The sequence below is a fragment of the Anticarsia gemmatalis genome, chromosome 15 (assembly GCF_050436995.1).
Source record: "Anticarsia gemmatalis isolate Benzon Research Colony breed Stoneville strain chromosome 15, ilAntGemm2 primary, whole genome shotgun sequence".
Taxonomy (NCBI): Eukaryota; Metazoa; Arthropoda; class Insecta; order Lepidoptera; family Erebidae; genus Anticarsia; species Anticarsia gemmatalis.
Window position 1 is genome coordinate 10,923,971 of NC_134759.1, and position 17,635 is coordinate 10,941,605.

Consider the following 17,635-nt stretch of genomic DNA (forward strand, 5'->3'; position numbering starts at 1 on the left):
AAGGTACCTAGGAAATTACAATTAAATATAATGTGTTTGTCGCCGATTCCTTAAAAATAGCACAAAAATTTACGCAACCGCTTTCGGCTCGTAACTTTTTTTTCCAACAAATTTGCGTCTTCCACCGATATCCTTGACCGTTTTAATGTAGAGGAAGGGGGTAATATTTTAAACGCACTAATAGGATCTAGGAGGTCACATAATTCTAGCCTGAATGGATAAAGCTGAAGTAAGTAGGTCGTAGCAATAAAACCCAACAATCACATTGTAAAACAATTTATTTTTATTTCGTCTATAACTTGCGTAATGTCTAACAATAGCGATAGTCGTTGCGTACACTAGATACTTAGTTTTATCTAGACAGATTCTGAAAGGCTAAGGCTAGAAAGTGGTGAAATTTAGAATTTTGAACTGTGAACTAACAATATCTTCTGTAGTCCTGGTATCAAACAATATTTTTCTTTTATAACTCATAAGGGGAAAAGTGTTTTATTATTACTTTATTTCAATTATTTTCAACTGTAGTATTTTGACTTAAAAAAAATCCTATATTTATAATTTTTATTACTTCTCTTCAAAATGTTGTAAGGTACCAGGAACACAGATACAAATAGAAGTTTAATGATTAAGGTAATATTAACAACTTCACAGATTAAGTCTAAACGCTATTTGTCCAATTATCAACTCTGTGGCTATTAAGTATTATCATAAGACTGAAACCAGGTTTCAGGAAGTTCTATTACTTTACCTATCAAATAAAATAGGTTATTGCGATAGAGCTGGCGAGAAAGGATGACTATGCAGGGTTTAGTTAACGTGTTTATTTCCTGATTTTCGAATGATAAACATAATATTACGCATGAGTTGTAATTACTATATCTGGTATCATAAATAATATTCTGTATAAACTGTTCCTTTATGACTTCTAGATTTTGAAGAATCAAATATTACCAAGCCAGGTTTTACTTATTCAGACGATACAAACGTACACGCACGTATACGTAAAATGTACGTACGAAGCGTTTGCTTTACAAAGAAAAAATATGCAGTACTGACCTCGTCGTTTCTATATTAACCATTGTTAGATATAAAATTATGTTTTTCCTATCATAGTTAACTTTATTCGACAATGACTATGAAAAATTGAGCCTACGCTGTTTCGAATCAGGAAATAAGCACTCTATCTCTGCTTCTAAAACTCAGTGCAATAAAACCACTAAATACAGATTATTTCTGTACATTGTGAAGCTAAGATTACTCGAGCGATAAAAAAATATGCATCAGTTAATACTATATTTAATTTTATATGATACAGTCATACATTCGATTGCAGATTTCCATACATTTTACATACATACTTTACAGTTATTAAGGTAAGGTTACATTACAACCACTTCCTTACACCCGTGTTATAACCCAGGTAACTGGGCTGTGGAGGTTAGATAGGCAGTCGCTCCATGCAAAATACTGGTATTCAGCTGCATCTAATTCGTCTGGAAGCCGACTCCAACATAGTTGGAAGAAATGCTAGGCTGATTCTTTTTATCTTTGATTCAGTATAATCAAATCAATTGGCACTTTGAAATATCCTATTCACTTCTCAATGGCTAATATAACCATACCTTAAGGATCCATTACGATTCACATTATTTCTAGAGATTTACTTTATAGAATTCATAATTATAAACATGAATACATAGATGTTTTAACTATCAACAAGTAAGGATCCTGTATCATAATAATAGATTTATTATTATAATAAAAATTATTATTAAATCACACTCGTATACACACACTTTCTTAAGCTTAGCGAAACATATTGACTGTTATTTAAGATTAAACGTCATATTTTATAATTATTTGTTGTAACATTTGATTTTTTAAAATATTCAAGGCCAATATAAAAATGATTTTTGAACGCCAATGTAGATGTTAATATGATAATTATTTAGATAAGGACAAATTTTAACTTATAAGCATACTTTTTACTCTTTTAAATAGTCAATCTGTCTATGATAATAATATTTGAACCAGAGATAGTATTTTTTATTTGACTTAATTTCAAAATACATGTACTGATAATCCTATAACATTCACGGCTAGTTTCATCACTTAAGGATAAGAGGCTGATAGCGTATCTGATAGGTAAAGTGACAGCAAATGTATGAACAATATCATCACTCCATTTGGACTAACCGAAACTTATCCAGAAGTGAAACTTCTGCTTTTTGTGGTAAAAACATGCTTATAAATTAAAATGTCGCTAGTGAATACATAATTAAAATACGGGAATTAACGCAAACACGTATTTTACTGGCGACTTATGTCACCGTGACTGTTTTATCACTCTTATCAAATATTTGGCCGGGAAAAAAAGGCTATTCGCATTATAATATGTATGAACTTGCAAGAAAATGTCTTTGGCTTCAAGAATCACAAATGAGTACACGATTCATTAGGTTTCTTTCAGTGAGCTCGTGGGGTACACAAATATCGCTTTTTTGTGGAGAGAAAAGATTTTATTACAAGTTCATACATACTATAATACGAAAAGACTTTTTCCCCGACCTACTATATGGAGTATCACCCAATTGTCACGTTATAACGTGCTCACATTGCCACGATTATGAATTGACTTGATTGAAAGAGTGATAGACGATATAGTCACGGTGACCAAAATCACTAGCGCGCTTGCTCTTAGTCACATCCTTTTCGTCAAAATACATGCAGAATCTTACATAATACATACGTAAATGTATGGCGTTCAAAACGTTCGATATTTAGTCGTTATAAATTGCCGTTAAATTAATACATGAATATCCTACAAGTAAATTAGTAGTAGTGTGTGCAATATAATCTATGTTTCTAGCTCTAAATGTTATGTTTTTGCTCTCTATCTTTTACCTCACCTTGTTTAAAGGGTATTTGGAGATCTCACGTAGTAAGGTTTCCGTCTCATTACTAGTTATCATACTTCGACAAAAGATGGTAGGAGACGTGGTGGCCACGTTTACTTTCAATATAATTAAGCTATTGGTGCAGTAACAACCATAATATGTAATTGAAATTACGCAAAGGCTGAAAGTTGAAAAATCGCCATATGATTGTTGTTTGTTTGTTTTCCATCTTAGAACTATAGATTCCCTGACTTTTAAATGGTGTGCGTGGGGCCCAAGCCAAGGCCTAGAGGACCATATAGGCAGTTTTATAAAATAAAGATTTAATGTGACACAATATTTCTGTCCTGAGTTAATGAGAGATGATTAGATCCCCGAATCCATTTTTGAAATATGTTTTCAGTCTGTTTAAGGAAGCCCTTATTGTATTATCAAACAAAAAAATCCCGTAAATTGGTGTTTGTAGTTAAGTCTAAGATACTTATAGATACTAAAAATTATAGATAATTATCAGTTTTAAGATAAAATGGAGAACAAAAACATAACACTTTTCGAGGCATCAGTAAACAAAATACCTCCTATATTTAAAGCTATAGAATAGGAAAATGTAATTATATTACATATACACATAGTTCAGATATTTATTATGATAAAGACTTATATATCGAACAAAATGATACGAGGAAAATAAAAATAACTTCATTTATGTTTAATTCAAATACTTTAATACTGTCTTACTAAAAAACGAGACGAAAAACGAAATGGTTGGTTAACTTTGAGTCTTTTTCACTCATAAATAGTCTCAATCAAGTATGACTGATTTATGTCTCATATAGAGTCAACGTTAGAGGTCAACCAGATCTTAAAATTGTTCAACAAGCCAAAGACCTTCGATGTGGATCAACGACAACTATCGGGACTTTTTGCATGCCCTGCGAAGCACGGAGACGCCCAGCTAACATATGAATAACGAGCCACTTCTCAATGGAATGGCCGCGCTTAGGTTGCTTAACCCACTAACTGTTTACCAACCGATTATCGTAGCTATAAGCGCCTCGGTATGATTGAAAAAGACACAAAACAGATTCTAATACAACTTTCAAGTAACTTTATTAATAAAACAGTATCAATTGTAGAAATAAAGATCATTTACATTATACATATTAGTAAAAGCAGTAGAAATGACAAACAGTCACGTTGTTTCAAGTCGATGTTAAAAGGTAATTGATCGTCCAATAATGAGATGTAAAAGATTATTTATATCGATATAAAGTATCAAGTAGTGGAAGTATTATAGGCTTACAACGCACTGCGCTTTGTCTCACACGAACTAGTTTTGGTTTAAAAAAAATTGGATTTTTGGTATACTCTTAAATTTTCAGTCTATGTAATTTAAAGGCCTTAAGAGATGAGGACTTGCGGTGGAGAAATGATAGCCAGACTTAACAAAATTAATCGTGGATAAATAATATCTCGGCAAATTACTACTGCTGCTGAAATAGTTTTTAGTTATCGCCCCGCATTTTTTTTTATTCCTTCCTTTGCTAGGTCTATTTAGGGAGGGGTTAGGCCTTTAGTTTACCGCGCTAGCCAAGTGTGCATGGTTAGGGATTTTGTATGCCCTTAAGAAATGCGTTAAACAATTTACACGTACGCAAATTATAATTAATCGTGTAACGTAGTGATGGTACAAAACACAGTGCGTCTGCAGCCATGTACATGCAAATTTCAAACGTTAAATACTTTAAAAATAAGTGTTACAAAATGTACAAATATAAACATCAACTCTTTCGAGTTTATAACACGATGGGATAGATAAGCATTGTTACAATAACTTCTGTAGTATAATGAAGTTTAATGAATATACTTTTAAAATTAATACACAATTTTTCGATGAAATTGTTTTATTTCGTTGAAGTTCTGTATAGTTGATAGTAACTAATGGTTTTAATACTTTGTCGTACGTAAATTGCGTGCACGCGTATACGTGCTCTTTATTAGCGCTTTTTCACTCAGTTTATACACTTTTCTTTTAATCATTTTAACACTTACAAACTGTTACATAACTCATTTTGGTTTCAGTATCGGTTTTTCTATTATACAGACTTTAATACCTCAATCTAGCGTTTCAATACCTAAGCAAAAAAAAACACACTTTCTGATTGTAGGCAGTGATGAGTAGATAGTATAAGGGTATTTCATAACACTTCATTTTACTACAGATCATAAGTTTATAATTAATCGTGGTAGTGTATTTACAAGGGGATGTATTCTCGTATCTGTTGTAACGTCTCTCGGTCGGTGGACTGTATCAGACGGTCGAAGGTTTCCGCTCCCACTTGGCTCTTTAGGGTCTCCAACTGAAAGAAACGTTTTATTTTTTTAAATGTGTTAGCAAAATGCTTGTTTTTTTGTTAGAAAAGGCGTGGACAAGAAAATAACACGGCAAATGATACAGACTTTAATTGACATCTGATTTAGAATAAAACATTGATGTCTTAAATAAAGAAATGTATTTAAGCTGAGAATGATACATGTGTGCTATAATAAAATACCATTTATTTCGCTTAGATGGATTTGTGACGTGCATGCTTGTTCATAGAAACTTACTTATAGATGCTCTCTACGCTCGACATATTATCTATTATTTACTATCCTACTTACTTGATACACAAACTGACATTGATATAACAATCCATACTAGTCCATACTAGTATTATAAATGCGAAAGTAACTCTGCCGTCTGTCTGACTGTATGTCTGTTACACAATCACGCCTGCTGAGTCAACTACTGGGTCAATTTGCATGAAATTTGGTGTGGAGATATTTTAATAACAGAGAATTGACAAAAAAACGGGGGAAAATGTCACCCGTTCTCTCTAATGTGACGCAAGCGAAGTTGCGCGGGTCAGCCAGTAGCTAATATAACAAGGACACCTACAACAAATGTAAAACCTGTAAGATATATTACCTGGTGGTGTATAACAGCACGTAAATCAATCGCATGTGCAGGATGTGCGGCCACCAGCCTCCGCCGACGTTGTTCATGCGGCAGGTCGCGACTGTCCCCCGCGCCGCCCGCGCCCCCCGCGCCCCAGCGAGCCGCGCCGCCACGACCTTCGAGAGGAGACGCTGGCCTCGAGCCTGGTGGCGCTAGTAGACCGCTGAGGTAAAATAGATTTAGTTAAATTCTACCAAAGTGTGGGTAAAGCAATGTTAAGCATTGTTCTAGACACATATTGCCGATATTATTGATATTTGAGTTAAGAGTATCCAGGCTCTGGTAGACACTTGTAGAGGTACTTTAGGCAATCGAAAAGCAGTGTCCGAGACTTTCGGCTGAACAACTTTGACGTTTCTTGTCGTGAATGTTAGATGTTTGAAACATTGGTATATTTAGATTCCAAGAATTTGCATTAGACAATTTCATGAAGAACATTTCAAGAAAGAATTTTTCAATATTGAATCTAAATAATACTTAAGTAAGCAATAGAAATCTAGAAAACATACGCCGTAAAATAAACAGCACGCATATAGAAATCGTCGTAAAAATATATAATAGGTTTAATAGTATGTGCATACTGAGCAGTTATAGCATAGTTGGGGTGCATAAGTTTTACCATGCCCCCCAACGTCTAGAGTAGCAAAGGAGGGGATGACACAAAGGATCAGAAATGGTCGATGTGTCAGCCAAGCATTAACTGGCACCCCCACCCCTAAGATAAGATAGTATGTGCATACTCACTCTATATAGCTGCCGTTGTCCTCGGCCTTCATGACGTCATTCAGCACTTCGGTCAAGTTCATCAGTATGGCTGAGAAGCGTTGTAACACTGTCGCGTTCTGCGTCGTCAGTAACGCTGCTAGACCCAAACCTGGTCGAAAGAAAATTTAGGACTTAGATATTTTTCAATCCATTTTGAGCAAAAACGTGTACAATTAACGGCAGAGACAACTAGCCAGCGATATAGCATTAAGAATGGAATCACGAAAGGCCGAATATTAGATTTTATTTTTATATTTCCGATTATTTATTAGGTCGAATACCGCCTTAAAAAAATAAAATAAATACATTAACAGAAATGGACACAATCCCACAATAGATTAATTAGGCAAAAGACCATAAAGAATTATCATCAGACCTTTACCTAGCTGAGCAAGGTACCAGTAACAGTAACAATTTAACATATAATAATCATATACTTATAAAAAAATGTTTTAAGTTCATAAAATAACTTCTAGACTTACAAGTAGAATACTATATTTTATCTAACAAGTAAACAAAACTCAACTCACCAACAACTTTCCACCTCTCAACTTGCGTGATGAGGTTCATCTTCTCGGTCCAGACGTGCAACAATCTGTTCAGCACTTTGGCCGGGTCGGAGTCGTATTCCGCTACACCGTTAGACGCTTCTTGTACCGCCTTGTAGAATAGATCCGTTGATAGCAGTATGACTCTTGATACTAGAGATAGCTGGACTGATAGGACCATTGGGAGGTCGTCGCCTTCTAGTAGACAGCTGCGAAGGAAAAAAAATAGTGTTTATTATTTATGAAATTTATTCTATAATGTTAAGAGGTAGAGTGGTAGTGGTGTTTAAACGTGAGCTAAAATTTTACAGGCTACTAGGTTTCCCTAATTTCTTTTGAAATATTCTTATACAGTCCGGAGATTTGTAGCATTCCCGGTGTATGCCAGCACGCCCCGATATAATAATATATGTGACAAAAATTACAAAGACCGCAGGCAACGTTTAATATTTCGAGCATAACTGGTACTATAACAAATTGTAATATTGTTAGCTTTTTAAACCGCGAAAAAAAGCATTACATACTCTAAAGACTTGAAAACCTTATTATCGAATTAATTGTCAGTTTTGTTATCCTGGATCTCGAAGGACATTTAAGCCAAAGATTAATATAAAAACCAAAATTATACTCACTGTATAGCCCTAATCAGAATCGGCCAAATAACCTTAATACCAAGGAAGGCGTTTCTCTCAGGGAAGCTGACGCTGATGCATATCTCTGCCATCTTCAGCACAGTGATCACTCCTTCGGTCCGCATGTCACTGAGCATGTCTTCCAGGAGCGCCATGCACTTGCCGCCCGCGTTCGATAGAAACTCCTCCGGACATAGCAGAGTGTACGCTTGCATTATGTACACTACTATTCGTAGGTGTTCTGATGATTGTTCTGTGAACGATTTTAGAATGGTCAGGAATAAATCATCACTTTGTACGTAGAATCTATACTAATATTATAAAGCTGAAGAGTTTGTTTGTTTGATTGTTTGTTTGTTTGTTTGTTTGTTACAAAGCAGGAAAAATTTTGACCCATTGTCTCTTATGTGAAGAAGAAAGAAGTTGCGCGGGTCAGCTAGTCGTACATAATATGACTATGAAACATATAACTTTGTATTTATGCTTTTACGAAAAAAGTATTGTAAAGAATCGAAACCTTCAGAGGTAAGTTGTTTTGAAGCACACAATATTAAAATAGTAAAAAAATCAAATACATGTGGGATGGGGTATCCAAACGTAAGGAGAAACCTGTAAGATGTTTGAAAGTGTTGTTGTACAGAAACGAATGAGCGAGGCTCAAATTCCTGAGTTTGGTGAGGAGAGACGCATGGACAGATGGAAGATAAAAGGCGAAGACGTGGAAAAACGATGACCAAATTTTTCTTAAAGACGAAGGTGACGAAGTTTACTTTAAACCTCAAATAACTCCTAGACGTACCTACATACATATATAATTTTTAATAGTTATTACAGTAAACACAATAAAGGTAAGTTAGTACTACTCACCCAATATAGGATATAAATTATCAGCCAGCTGCAACATAGGCGCGTCAGCAGCGGTGGACGTCTCCAGTATGGCGAGCCACAGCTCCAGCGCGTCCTCTAACAGGTACACGTGCGCCGGCTCCGATAACTTGGTGGACTCGTTCACTACGTTCAGCATCCACGGCCGGATGTTCGGTGGACATTCGCATACCGCCTGGAGAATGACATTGGTATTTAGAATGTGCTAGAATCTTGCTGACAAACTGAATTACTAGAGTATATCTTTAGATTTTTTTAAGGAAATGTTTGAAACAAAGGTGCAATATTATTTGGACGTAGTTATGAAACAACGTTCCAATCCACAAGGTGGTCAAAATTGAGTTTTTGAGCCCAAGTTAGGTATTTTGGATCGTCCTATCTAGTGGTGAAGACACTGTCTCTTTTACGACAATAACTACTGAAATAATTACACGGTCTAAATGATAAAACGTACCAAAAGATCTAATTGTAATCGTATAACGTGACATTACATTTGGATCGTACTATTTTTATTTGTTTTGGACTGAATGCAATAGAAAATATTTAATGTTGTTTTTTTGTCGACAGTTTTTTTGACAATTGTTCTTGTCGTGCAGGTGGGCCGATAATTTAGCTTGCCCTAGCCGCGCGACTAGTGCTATACGCTATACACTATACATACAAGTCATGTGTAGTTCGTGAACGAAAGACAAAATTGAACTAGTTCATTGAGCAAAGAGCAACGAATTTTTCGTTCAGTTCTATATAGATACAGTACCTTAAGCAGGTGCACGAGTGCGGAGAGTGCGGCGGCCCGCAACATGTTGTGCGCGGCTTGCGCGGCGTGCGCCCACAGCTGCGGCAGGTACGAGAACAGCGCGCCCGTGCCGCCGCCGCGCGCCACGCACGCGCCGCAGCGCTCCATCACGTACGACACCACGTGCAGCACGTGCATCTTCGTGTCGCATTCCTCCGACTCCACCTAGGATACCACCAAACGTTTAAACATATGCACTCATGCTCGATAGCAGCATTTCGAACCAAAACCGAAGATTTTACACAGAAATTTGCGGTGCACCTTCCAACCTTACAAAGTCGCCCAAGAATGCAGTTTAATTTTAAAAAACTAAGTAGCCCCGCGCATTTGGCCGCTGGTCGCGACCTGAGCGCACAGTTAATTCAATTCAGCGTTCAGCAAAATTTATGTTTAAGAAGAAATTGCCGCTGAACGCTGCGAGAACCGCGTGCTTGCAAACAGATACTTAAGCGTCACGCTTTGAAGTACCGTACATTTGCTATCGAGCTACTCGTTAAAAAACCCTGCAGAGAATCGAGTATCGATAACTTGACATTTAACTTGAATCAAAACAGCAAAAATATTCGTTCTGAAAATTTGTTTTAATTGGCAAATGGCAAAATTAAATCAAATAAAATATAATTGGCAAGAATTGTGTATATAAACTTATTATTATTTTAAACATTATATCGTTGTATATAAAAAATAATCCTATAAAGTAGCCTAACGCAGACTAAAATTATTACTTAAGACTTTAAACACAAAAAAAATAATCTATTTCTTCTGCCTTCTAGCAGGCAAAGGAAACAATATCCTACAGCCTCGACTTGCTAAATATCTATTTGGATTATTAAAATATTTTAATAAAACTTTTTTTTTTTAAATATTCTATTCCGAAATTTGAATTTGAATCGCCTCAATGTGCGTTCCAGGAAATGAAATATTATTTATTACGATTGATATTATTTTATTGGTTGGTAGAAAACGGCCCCTTTGCAGAACAAAGTTCTGACAAAAATACGCTAAGGGCGCTGATCAATTTTTCATACAAAATTCTCGGTAGCTAGTTGGTTGTTGATAGTCCATGAATCGCGATATAGGTGTATTTACTTGGTCGCGTGTTTGGTCGCGAGAGGCGTCAGAGGCAATTTGTTTAAGGTGGTCGCGCGGTCCATAACCGGCCAACAACGACTGCTGCGTAATAAGCGCAATTGCATACAAATGGGCGTATGTTTTAGGCCGCGTAAATGCACGAGGGCACTTACAGTCACCCTGAGCACAATCTTCACTAAACTTTGTAACGCAGGACACTTAAATGTTCAGTTACTATGCAGTGTATAGAGTAATTTACACTTGGAAATGAATGAAGCTCAACTCACTTTTTAATCACTTCTTTCTCTGACCAAAATATAGCAAAGCAACACTAAAACAAAAATCAAAACTGCTACCAAAACTAGTGGAAAACTTTAACAGCACTACATCTTTCTTATCCAGGACTGTAAAGAACACAAATCTAACTAAAACTAAACAATAAATCTAGGATACTAAAACATCACATCCAAGTCACACTTACCAGGAGCTCATAAAGTGCAGCAATTGCGTGATGCGCGTACGGCGCGAACTGTTCTACGTCGAAGTTGAAGTCGTCAATCGTGCTCTTGAGAGCTTCAGCAGCGGCAAGTTTGACGGCCGCGTCTTCGTCCTTGCGGGTTAAAGGTTCGAGTAATGCCTCGTACATTGCTGGCCGGAGAGACTGTGATGCACGGACACCGGCCCATTGTCCTGGTAAATAATAAGCAAGTAAAAAAGAAATTAAATGATTGATTGATTCAAGGCCCCCCTCGCATTCTGGTAGGAAGACTTTGCCAGTAGTAAATTTTATAAAAGATTGTGTGTACTTACCAATAAGTTGACATACTCGTCTCCTTATAATTCTGTAGTTATTGTCTTTGATTTTCAACTCCTGGTTTAACACATTCGTGAACCACTCGTCAAAGTCAACCTGTAGAAAAAATATTAATTGTAATTTCCGAGCACATACACACACAAGTATAAAATTCGAAATGGGGTTATCCTTTTGCCATTTATATTCAGGATATATACTTTAGGAAATAATTTAAATATAGCTATAAACTTTCAATAGTTCTCTAATCCATACTAATATTATAAATGCGAAAGTAACTCTGTCTGTCTGTCTGTCTGCTACTCAATCACGCCTAAACTACTGAACCAATTTGCATGAAATTTGGTATGGAGATATTTTGATACCCGAGAAAGGACATAGGCAACTTTTTACCCCGGGAAAATGACGCATTTCCCGGGAAAATTCAGGTGGCGATCGAAGTCGCGAATAATCAATATTATGACATTAAATTAACAAAATTCTGTTGTCATGGCAACTGTTTTAATGGCGGATATGCCTCAGCGCGACTTCGTTATAATAAATAATTTTAATGTTATATATAAATAATTTAGAGAATATTTTTCGTGAAAAAAAAGCATATTTTATATCATCACGCTACGACCAATAGGAGCAGAGTAACAGTAAAAAAGTGTTACAAAAACGTGGAAAATTCTGACCCATTCTCTCTTATGTGACGCAAGCGAAGTTGCGCGGGTCAGCTAGTAAAAAATAAGGTATTAGTATTCAACTTACATCATCATAAAGCTCGAACGCGGCAAGTCTGACCGCGTTATACACCGCGTCCTTCTTCAATATAGCGTTAAGATCGTCCGGCAGTATCGGCGTCTGTTGTAGAGAAGCCAGCAGTCGGACCAGCTCCGGCGTCAATGTCTCACGTTGGAATTGAAATAGCTCCGTGAATAACGCTTCTGTGCATGGCTAGAAGAAAAGAAAGACATTGTAAAATTCTCATAGCAATAGATTTTAAATTACAATTTTAGCACTGTTCCTATGGCGTATTCGTTGTGTAGTTAACCTTCAGGCAAGAGATAGAATCCGTGATCGAAACTTAAGGAGTTTTCTGAGTTTTAGGTACTGTGAAAAAATTGGCGAATTGGGGTTGAGGTCATAGACCTAATGCGTTGAATAGTTGCGTCAGTTCTGCCCCTGACTTTTCGGGGATGGTGTCAATACCGGCCTACTGAACTATGGAAGTGAGAGTATAGAGAGTGTATCTTTCTATAGTGCAAATATACCCTAAACCAGCTTAAATTACCCTCTATAAATAAAAAAGCTGAGAACCCTTGGCTATAGTAAAATTTAAACTAAGGGCTTTAAGACAAAATAGGTTTGAAACGCAATAAAAATAGAAAGGTGTCGAAGTAAAACACCCTCAATATGTAAGTAAATAAGTTATAAAAAAAGCATACCCTCAAACTATACTTCCAAGATTCACCCGCTTCATCAGTCGCAAAGCTCTCAGGCTCGGCGTCCCACAACGCGAGGTCATCGGCACTGAGTAAGAAGTAATGCGTCACTAGGTGGCGACACATGTGACATAGTGTGTTCTCGTTCAGCACTTGCATCTTCATTTGATGAGCTTGGAGGGTCACTGGAGACAAGATACAGAGTTTATACTAATAAGAGCTTAAAATTTTATTTACTTGCTATGTCAGTCAGTAATTTTTAGGCGTTCAAAGCTGAATTTAACAAGCAAAATTGATAATTTATAGTTTTCTTAAATGACAAATCATTGGGTAAGGTTTAATGTAATGTTAACAATGTTTTTAAAATTTAAGTAAAAAAAGTGTGTTCAGCCGCAATGCAATTCAAAACTGTAATATGTTTATCAGTTAAACAGAGACTTAATTCAAGAATATATCGAATATGAACTTAAATATCTTTTAAGGACATAAAAAGGGACCTAATTTATAAGGTATCTGATGAAAATGATTATTATATCATATTATTTCAACACTTACTAGGCTCCTTAATCTGTTCAACATCTCCCTTCGGCGGCTTATACTCGACACACTGTAATATCCCCTTCACTATATTGAGGCACTGTATCGTGAACCTTTCATAGATCAACGCCATACCCTGTTCAGTGAAGCAGTAGTACAGCGCGAACTCTAATGAAGGCCTAATGAGAGGTACGTAGGAGAACGGTTGGCAGCTAAGAACTCCCAACGCGACTTTGGTAAGATGTATTATGAATTTCTCGCAGAGCTCCAACGGGTATATGCCTCTGCCTTTTAGGAGCTTTCCTGAAACAAATATTCTATATGAATAAATGATTTTATGAAGCAAGTCAGTTAATGGTTTCAACCCTATATCAATGAATTTTCAAAGTTGCAGTTGTATTAGGAATAGTTATCTATCACTGGTTACGTATGAGACCACAACTAAATGACACAAAGAACCTGTTACAGAATAATGTTGTAAAATTACCAGTATAGGTAAAATTAAAGGTAACTGCACTGCAATATGAGACAATCATTATGGACTATCTATACAAACAGAAAGAACAATCCACAAAACAAAATGAGTTATAGACATAAGCCTAACAAAGTTAACAATTATTATTTGATGTCTCATTATTAAATTTTTTGTGAGTGTACTTACTGCATTCCAAACTCGTCTTAGCGCGGTCAAACACGATGTTCAAGAAGGCCATAGCATCCTGACTCTCATGTGCCTTCTTCAGTCCAAACACAGTAAGTTTCCTCAACATCCTGAGACATAACAGCGCTTTCTCCAAGTTCTCTGTTATCAGTTCCGTGGAAGCCCCTTGCTGGATGAAACGGAGAAACCTTTCTGTGTTCTCATGCCACAGATTTAGGATCATGTTGTATATTGTGTTTGTTACATCCTGTAGATAAAAGAAAAGATATTTGTGATATTGCAGATGAATTTATCCATCTTAAGAGTTAACAACACACTCTGTATAACACCAAAAATTAAAAGCACACTTTAGAAAAATGTATTCATTACTTCAATTTTCATAGTAATTTCTGCGTGAATGATGAATGAAATAATAAAAACGTAAAATTTTAATAAATTGTCTTCAATTCTAACAGAAGAGGATACTTTATAACTTTAAATCTGAAAAACTAACTAGTTACTCACCTTTGGTTCAGTAATTTCTCACATTAGACACAAACCCTGTATGGTATCATTCTTTTTAACAAAATATAGGTACAGCAGTTGTTTCCTACATACTTATAGACAAACCCATAAATTATCACTCACACTTTAAATATGAAATAATTCCCTATTTTACAAACCTGGAATGTCCTACGATCTCCAACAAGTCTCTTGGAAGCCAAAGCCTTGATAACATGGTGGAGGATCAGCAAGGATCTGTGCTGCACCACCGGCTGTGGATCACTTACTGCTCCTATGAGGTAAGGTATTAGATTTGACCAGTATGTCGGCGCGTCGAACCTGCGTTAACAAAGAACATTGAATCAATACACCAAGTTATAACACTTACATCTAGAAAATGTAGGCATTGGCTTCATATGAAAACCTAACAATATAAAAAGTGCTCAAGAGTACCTACTTCTAAGGCATCTGGGCATAGACATTAACCTAGTATTAGGTATGACCATAGGATCACAATAAGCCAACTCAAACATAGTTGGTAGAAAGGCTAGACTGATGGATTGATTTAAGCATCACAACAATATTGAATTATTTATCAATCAGTGCAAACAGCATGTTATTCTTCCTGTTTCAAAAATCTTTATAACATAAAAGTAGCTGTCAGCCCAATTCCAGGTTAATTTATACTACATCTAACTAGACTAACACATGGTACATTTGTATATAAAAAGAAGAAAATTTTATAAAAGTACCTTGCAATCTTCGAAATCAGAACGGCAACCTGAGTAGCGATCTGTGAGACAGGCTCAGTGAGGATATTCCTGGTCATTAACCCCTCCTTCAGCTTGAGTCTCTCTGCATCGCTGATGGCGTGTGGAGCATTACGTCGCCAGTAACGGTCCACACCGTTCTTGAAGCACATCACTGCCAGCCATCGGACATTTACGTCGATTGAGTGGTTTGAGAGGATGTCCTATAAAGAATGAAAAACTTGTTGTTTACAAGCAAAGAACACTATCGTAATCTATATTAATATTATAAAGCTGAAGAGTTTGTTTGTTTGTGTGTTTGAACGCGCTAATCTCAGGAACTGCTGGTCCGATTTGAAAAAATATTTCAGTGTTAGATAGCCCATTTATCGAGGAAGGCTATAGGCTATATATCATCACGCTACGACCAATAGGAGCAGAGTACCAGTAAAAAATGTTACAAAAACGTGGAAAAATTTCACCCATTCTCTCTAATGTGACGCAAGTTGCGCAGGGCAGCTAGTCAAGAATAATGCTGCCTCTCTGGACTGGAGTAAGACCACTGAGTTGAGAAGTGGAGATTGCAGATATCACCAAACTTCTGCTCTACTTTAATGTGTTCAATACTAAAAGTTCAATTCATCTCAAAATATCCTTTATTTCGTAAACTTCTTACAAAGTGTTTAAAATAGTCATCACATTGTATTTTTTTTTGTCTAGTTCTCTGCACAGTGCTGCAGGGATTTTACCTTTAGGTACATTGCTCTCTAAAATGCTTTTGAGAGTATTTTGACATATTTTAATACTCTTCAGAGTTTCAAGTGATGCAAATCTATGCATATATGCATAAATGAACTGGGCAGAATTTCATATATCCATCGGCTCACAGACCACTTTTGAAATGTTTGACTAAAATGTACTAATGTAGCCAGTATTAATTGCATGAAATTTGTGGTCTTTGTCTTAATAATATGTAACAGGGGGTTTGAGTTTTAAAAACCCTCTTTCAAAGATCCCAAGGCAACCACACTAACAAACAAAACTCTGGCAAATGTCCAACAACCTGCATTGGACTAGTATGGTGGATTAGGGTGTAATCCCCTTATTATAATTAAAAATTTAACTTTCAATATAGCAAAACATTATAATAGCCATACCAGCAGCACAGAATAGAAGCCAGGTTCTATCTCCCATTCTTGCAGTTTCTTCTCGGCTGGCTTCAACACCTCCGTGTCCTGACTTGTGGCACGGTTCAAGGTGTCTAACACCAGCGCATAAATGTTAGGGTCCATGGTTGGTGATCAACTGTTAAAAGAAAAAATAATAACAGTTACATTTAAAATATAAACAAAGAAAGGTATTATTTTCAGTTATTGAAGAAATTGCTTTGAGTCAAATTACTTATTAGTTAATACATGTCCATTAAACATACATTCTCAATTTTTTTAATACATTTGGTTGCAAATGCATTTTTTCTAAATTTTCAAGGGGATAATGATTAGAAGTTGAACTGCAGTACTTAGCCCATGCATTATAGCAGCACTTTACAGGACTTTATTGTATAAGCAGATTATCATGTAAATGTATTGGCTATGGACAGATTAAAAAAAATGAAGGATACATGCATTCAGCATTAAATGGCATATGTTATGAATACTTTCGGACGAATTTTATACACTATATTCAAAATAAACTCACTGTCGGCGTGTTACTTTAGTTTAAACAAACCAATACATGTTTTACATCAATTTTACTCCATCACATAAGATAATGACATATGATGTAGAGTTTAGTTGTTCCTATTAATCAAAATGGGGTCACCGCAAAACTTTTTTTACAAAAAATATGGAAGTATAGATCTTTGCAAAATTTTTTTGCAACTGCATAGAAACGTAATCTCAAATATTAGTTATACACGTATCCCGACAATGACCAGGCCACTAGACAGTGAATAAGAACGAATGTAGCATAATCATCATAAAATATTAAGAACAATCAGCGCTGTTACGAGATAAATCAAACAAACTCACTTTTCACCCTGAAAAGCCAAAGGGCATAACATAACCTATGGCAATTTACGTACAACTCACTAATCAAAAGAAACTACCGAACATCACGCTTATTTAAGCTCAAAATTAACGAAAACATAAAATTTACTACCAAACAAGACGATCGAACAGTTTTAATATGCGAATCATGCCGAATACCGATCGGAAAAATTACCACGAACGAAATTCCGATTTTCAATAATACGAAATGTCATTCAGTTGTCAGTGTCATGCAATTTCGTTCAGAAATGGGTGCACTGTGCAGTCTTCCAACGGTTAACCATGGGGTCACCCAAAGTGATAATAATATAATAATGTTCAAAA

The 17,635-nt window shown here is 36.0% G+C and overlaps 1 protein-coding gene across 1 annotated transcript; it reads right to left on the minus strand.

Annotated features, from left to right (window-relative positions):
* Nucleotides 1-260: 260 nt before the first annotated feature.
* On the minus strand, nucleotides 261-17,508 carry Impbeta11 (importin beta11). The gene is made up of 17 exons (XM_076123234.1): nucleotides 17,294-17,508; nucleotides 16,421-16,568; nucleotides 15,267-15,487; nucleotides 14,694-14,853; nucleotides 14,032-14,278; nucleotides 13,389-13,673; nucleotides 12,837-13,018; nucleotides 12,160-12,345; nucleotides 11,406-11,505; nucleotides 11,077-11,285; nucleotides 9,486-9,689; nucleotides 8,711-8,903; nucleotides 7,844-8,096; nucleotides 7,194-7,420; nucleotides 6,643-6,772; nucleotides 5,869-6,061; nucleotides 261-5,257 (listed from the first exon to the last, which is right to left on the minus strand). The coding sequence occupies exons 2-17, from the start codon at nucleotides 16,553-16,555 to the stop codon at nucleotides 5,153-5,155; spliced, it is 3,030 nt and encodes a 1,009-aa protein (XP_075979349.1). The 5' UTR covers nucleotides 16,556-16,568; nucleotides 17,294-17,508; the 3' UTR covers nucleotides 261-5,152.
* Nucleotides 17,509-17,635: the final 127 nt, after the last annotated feature.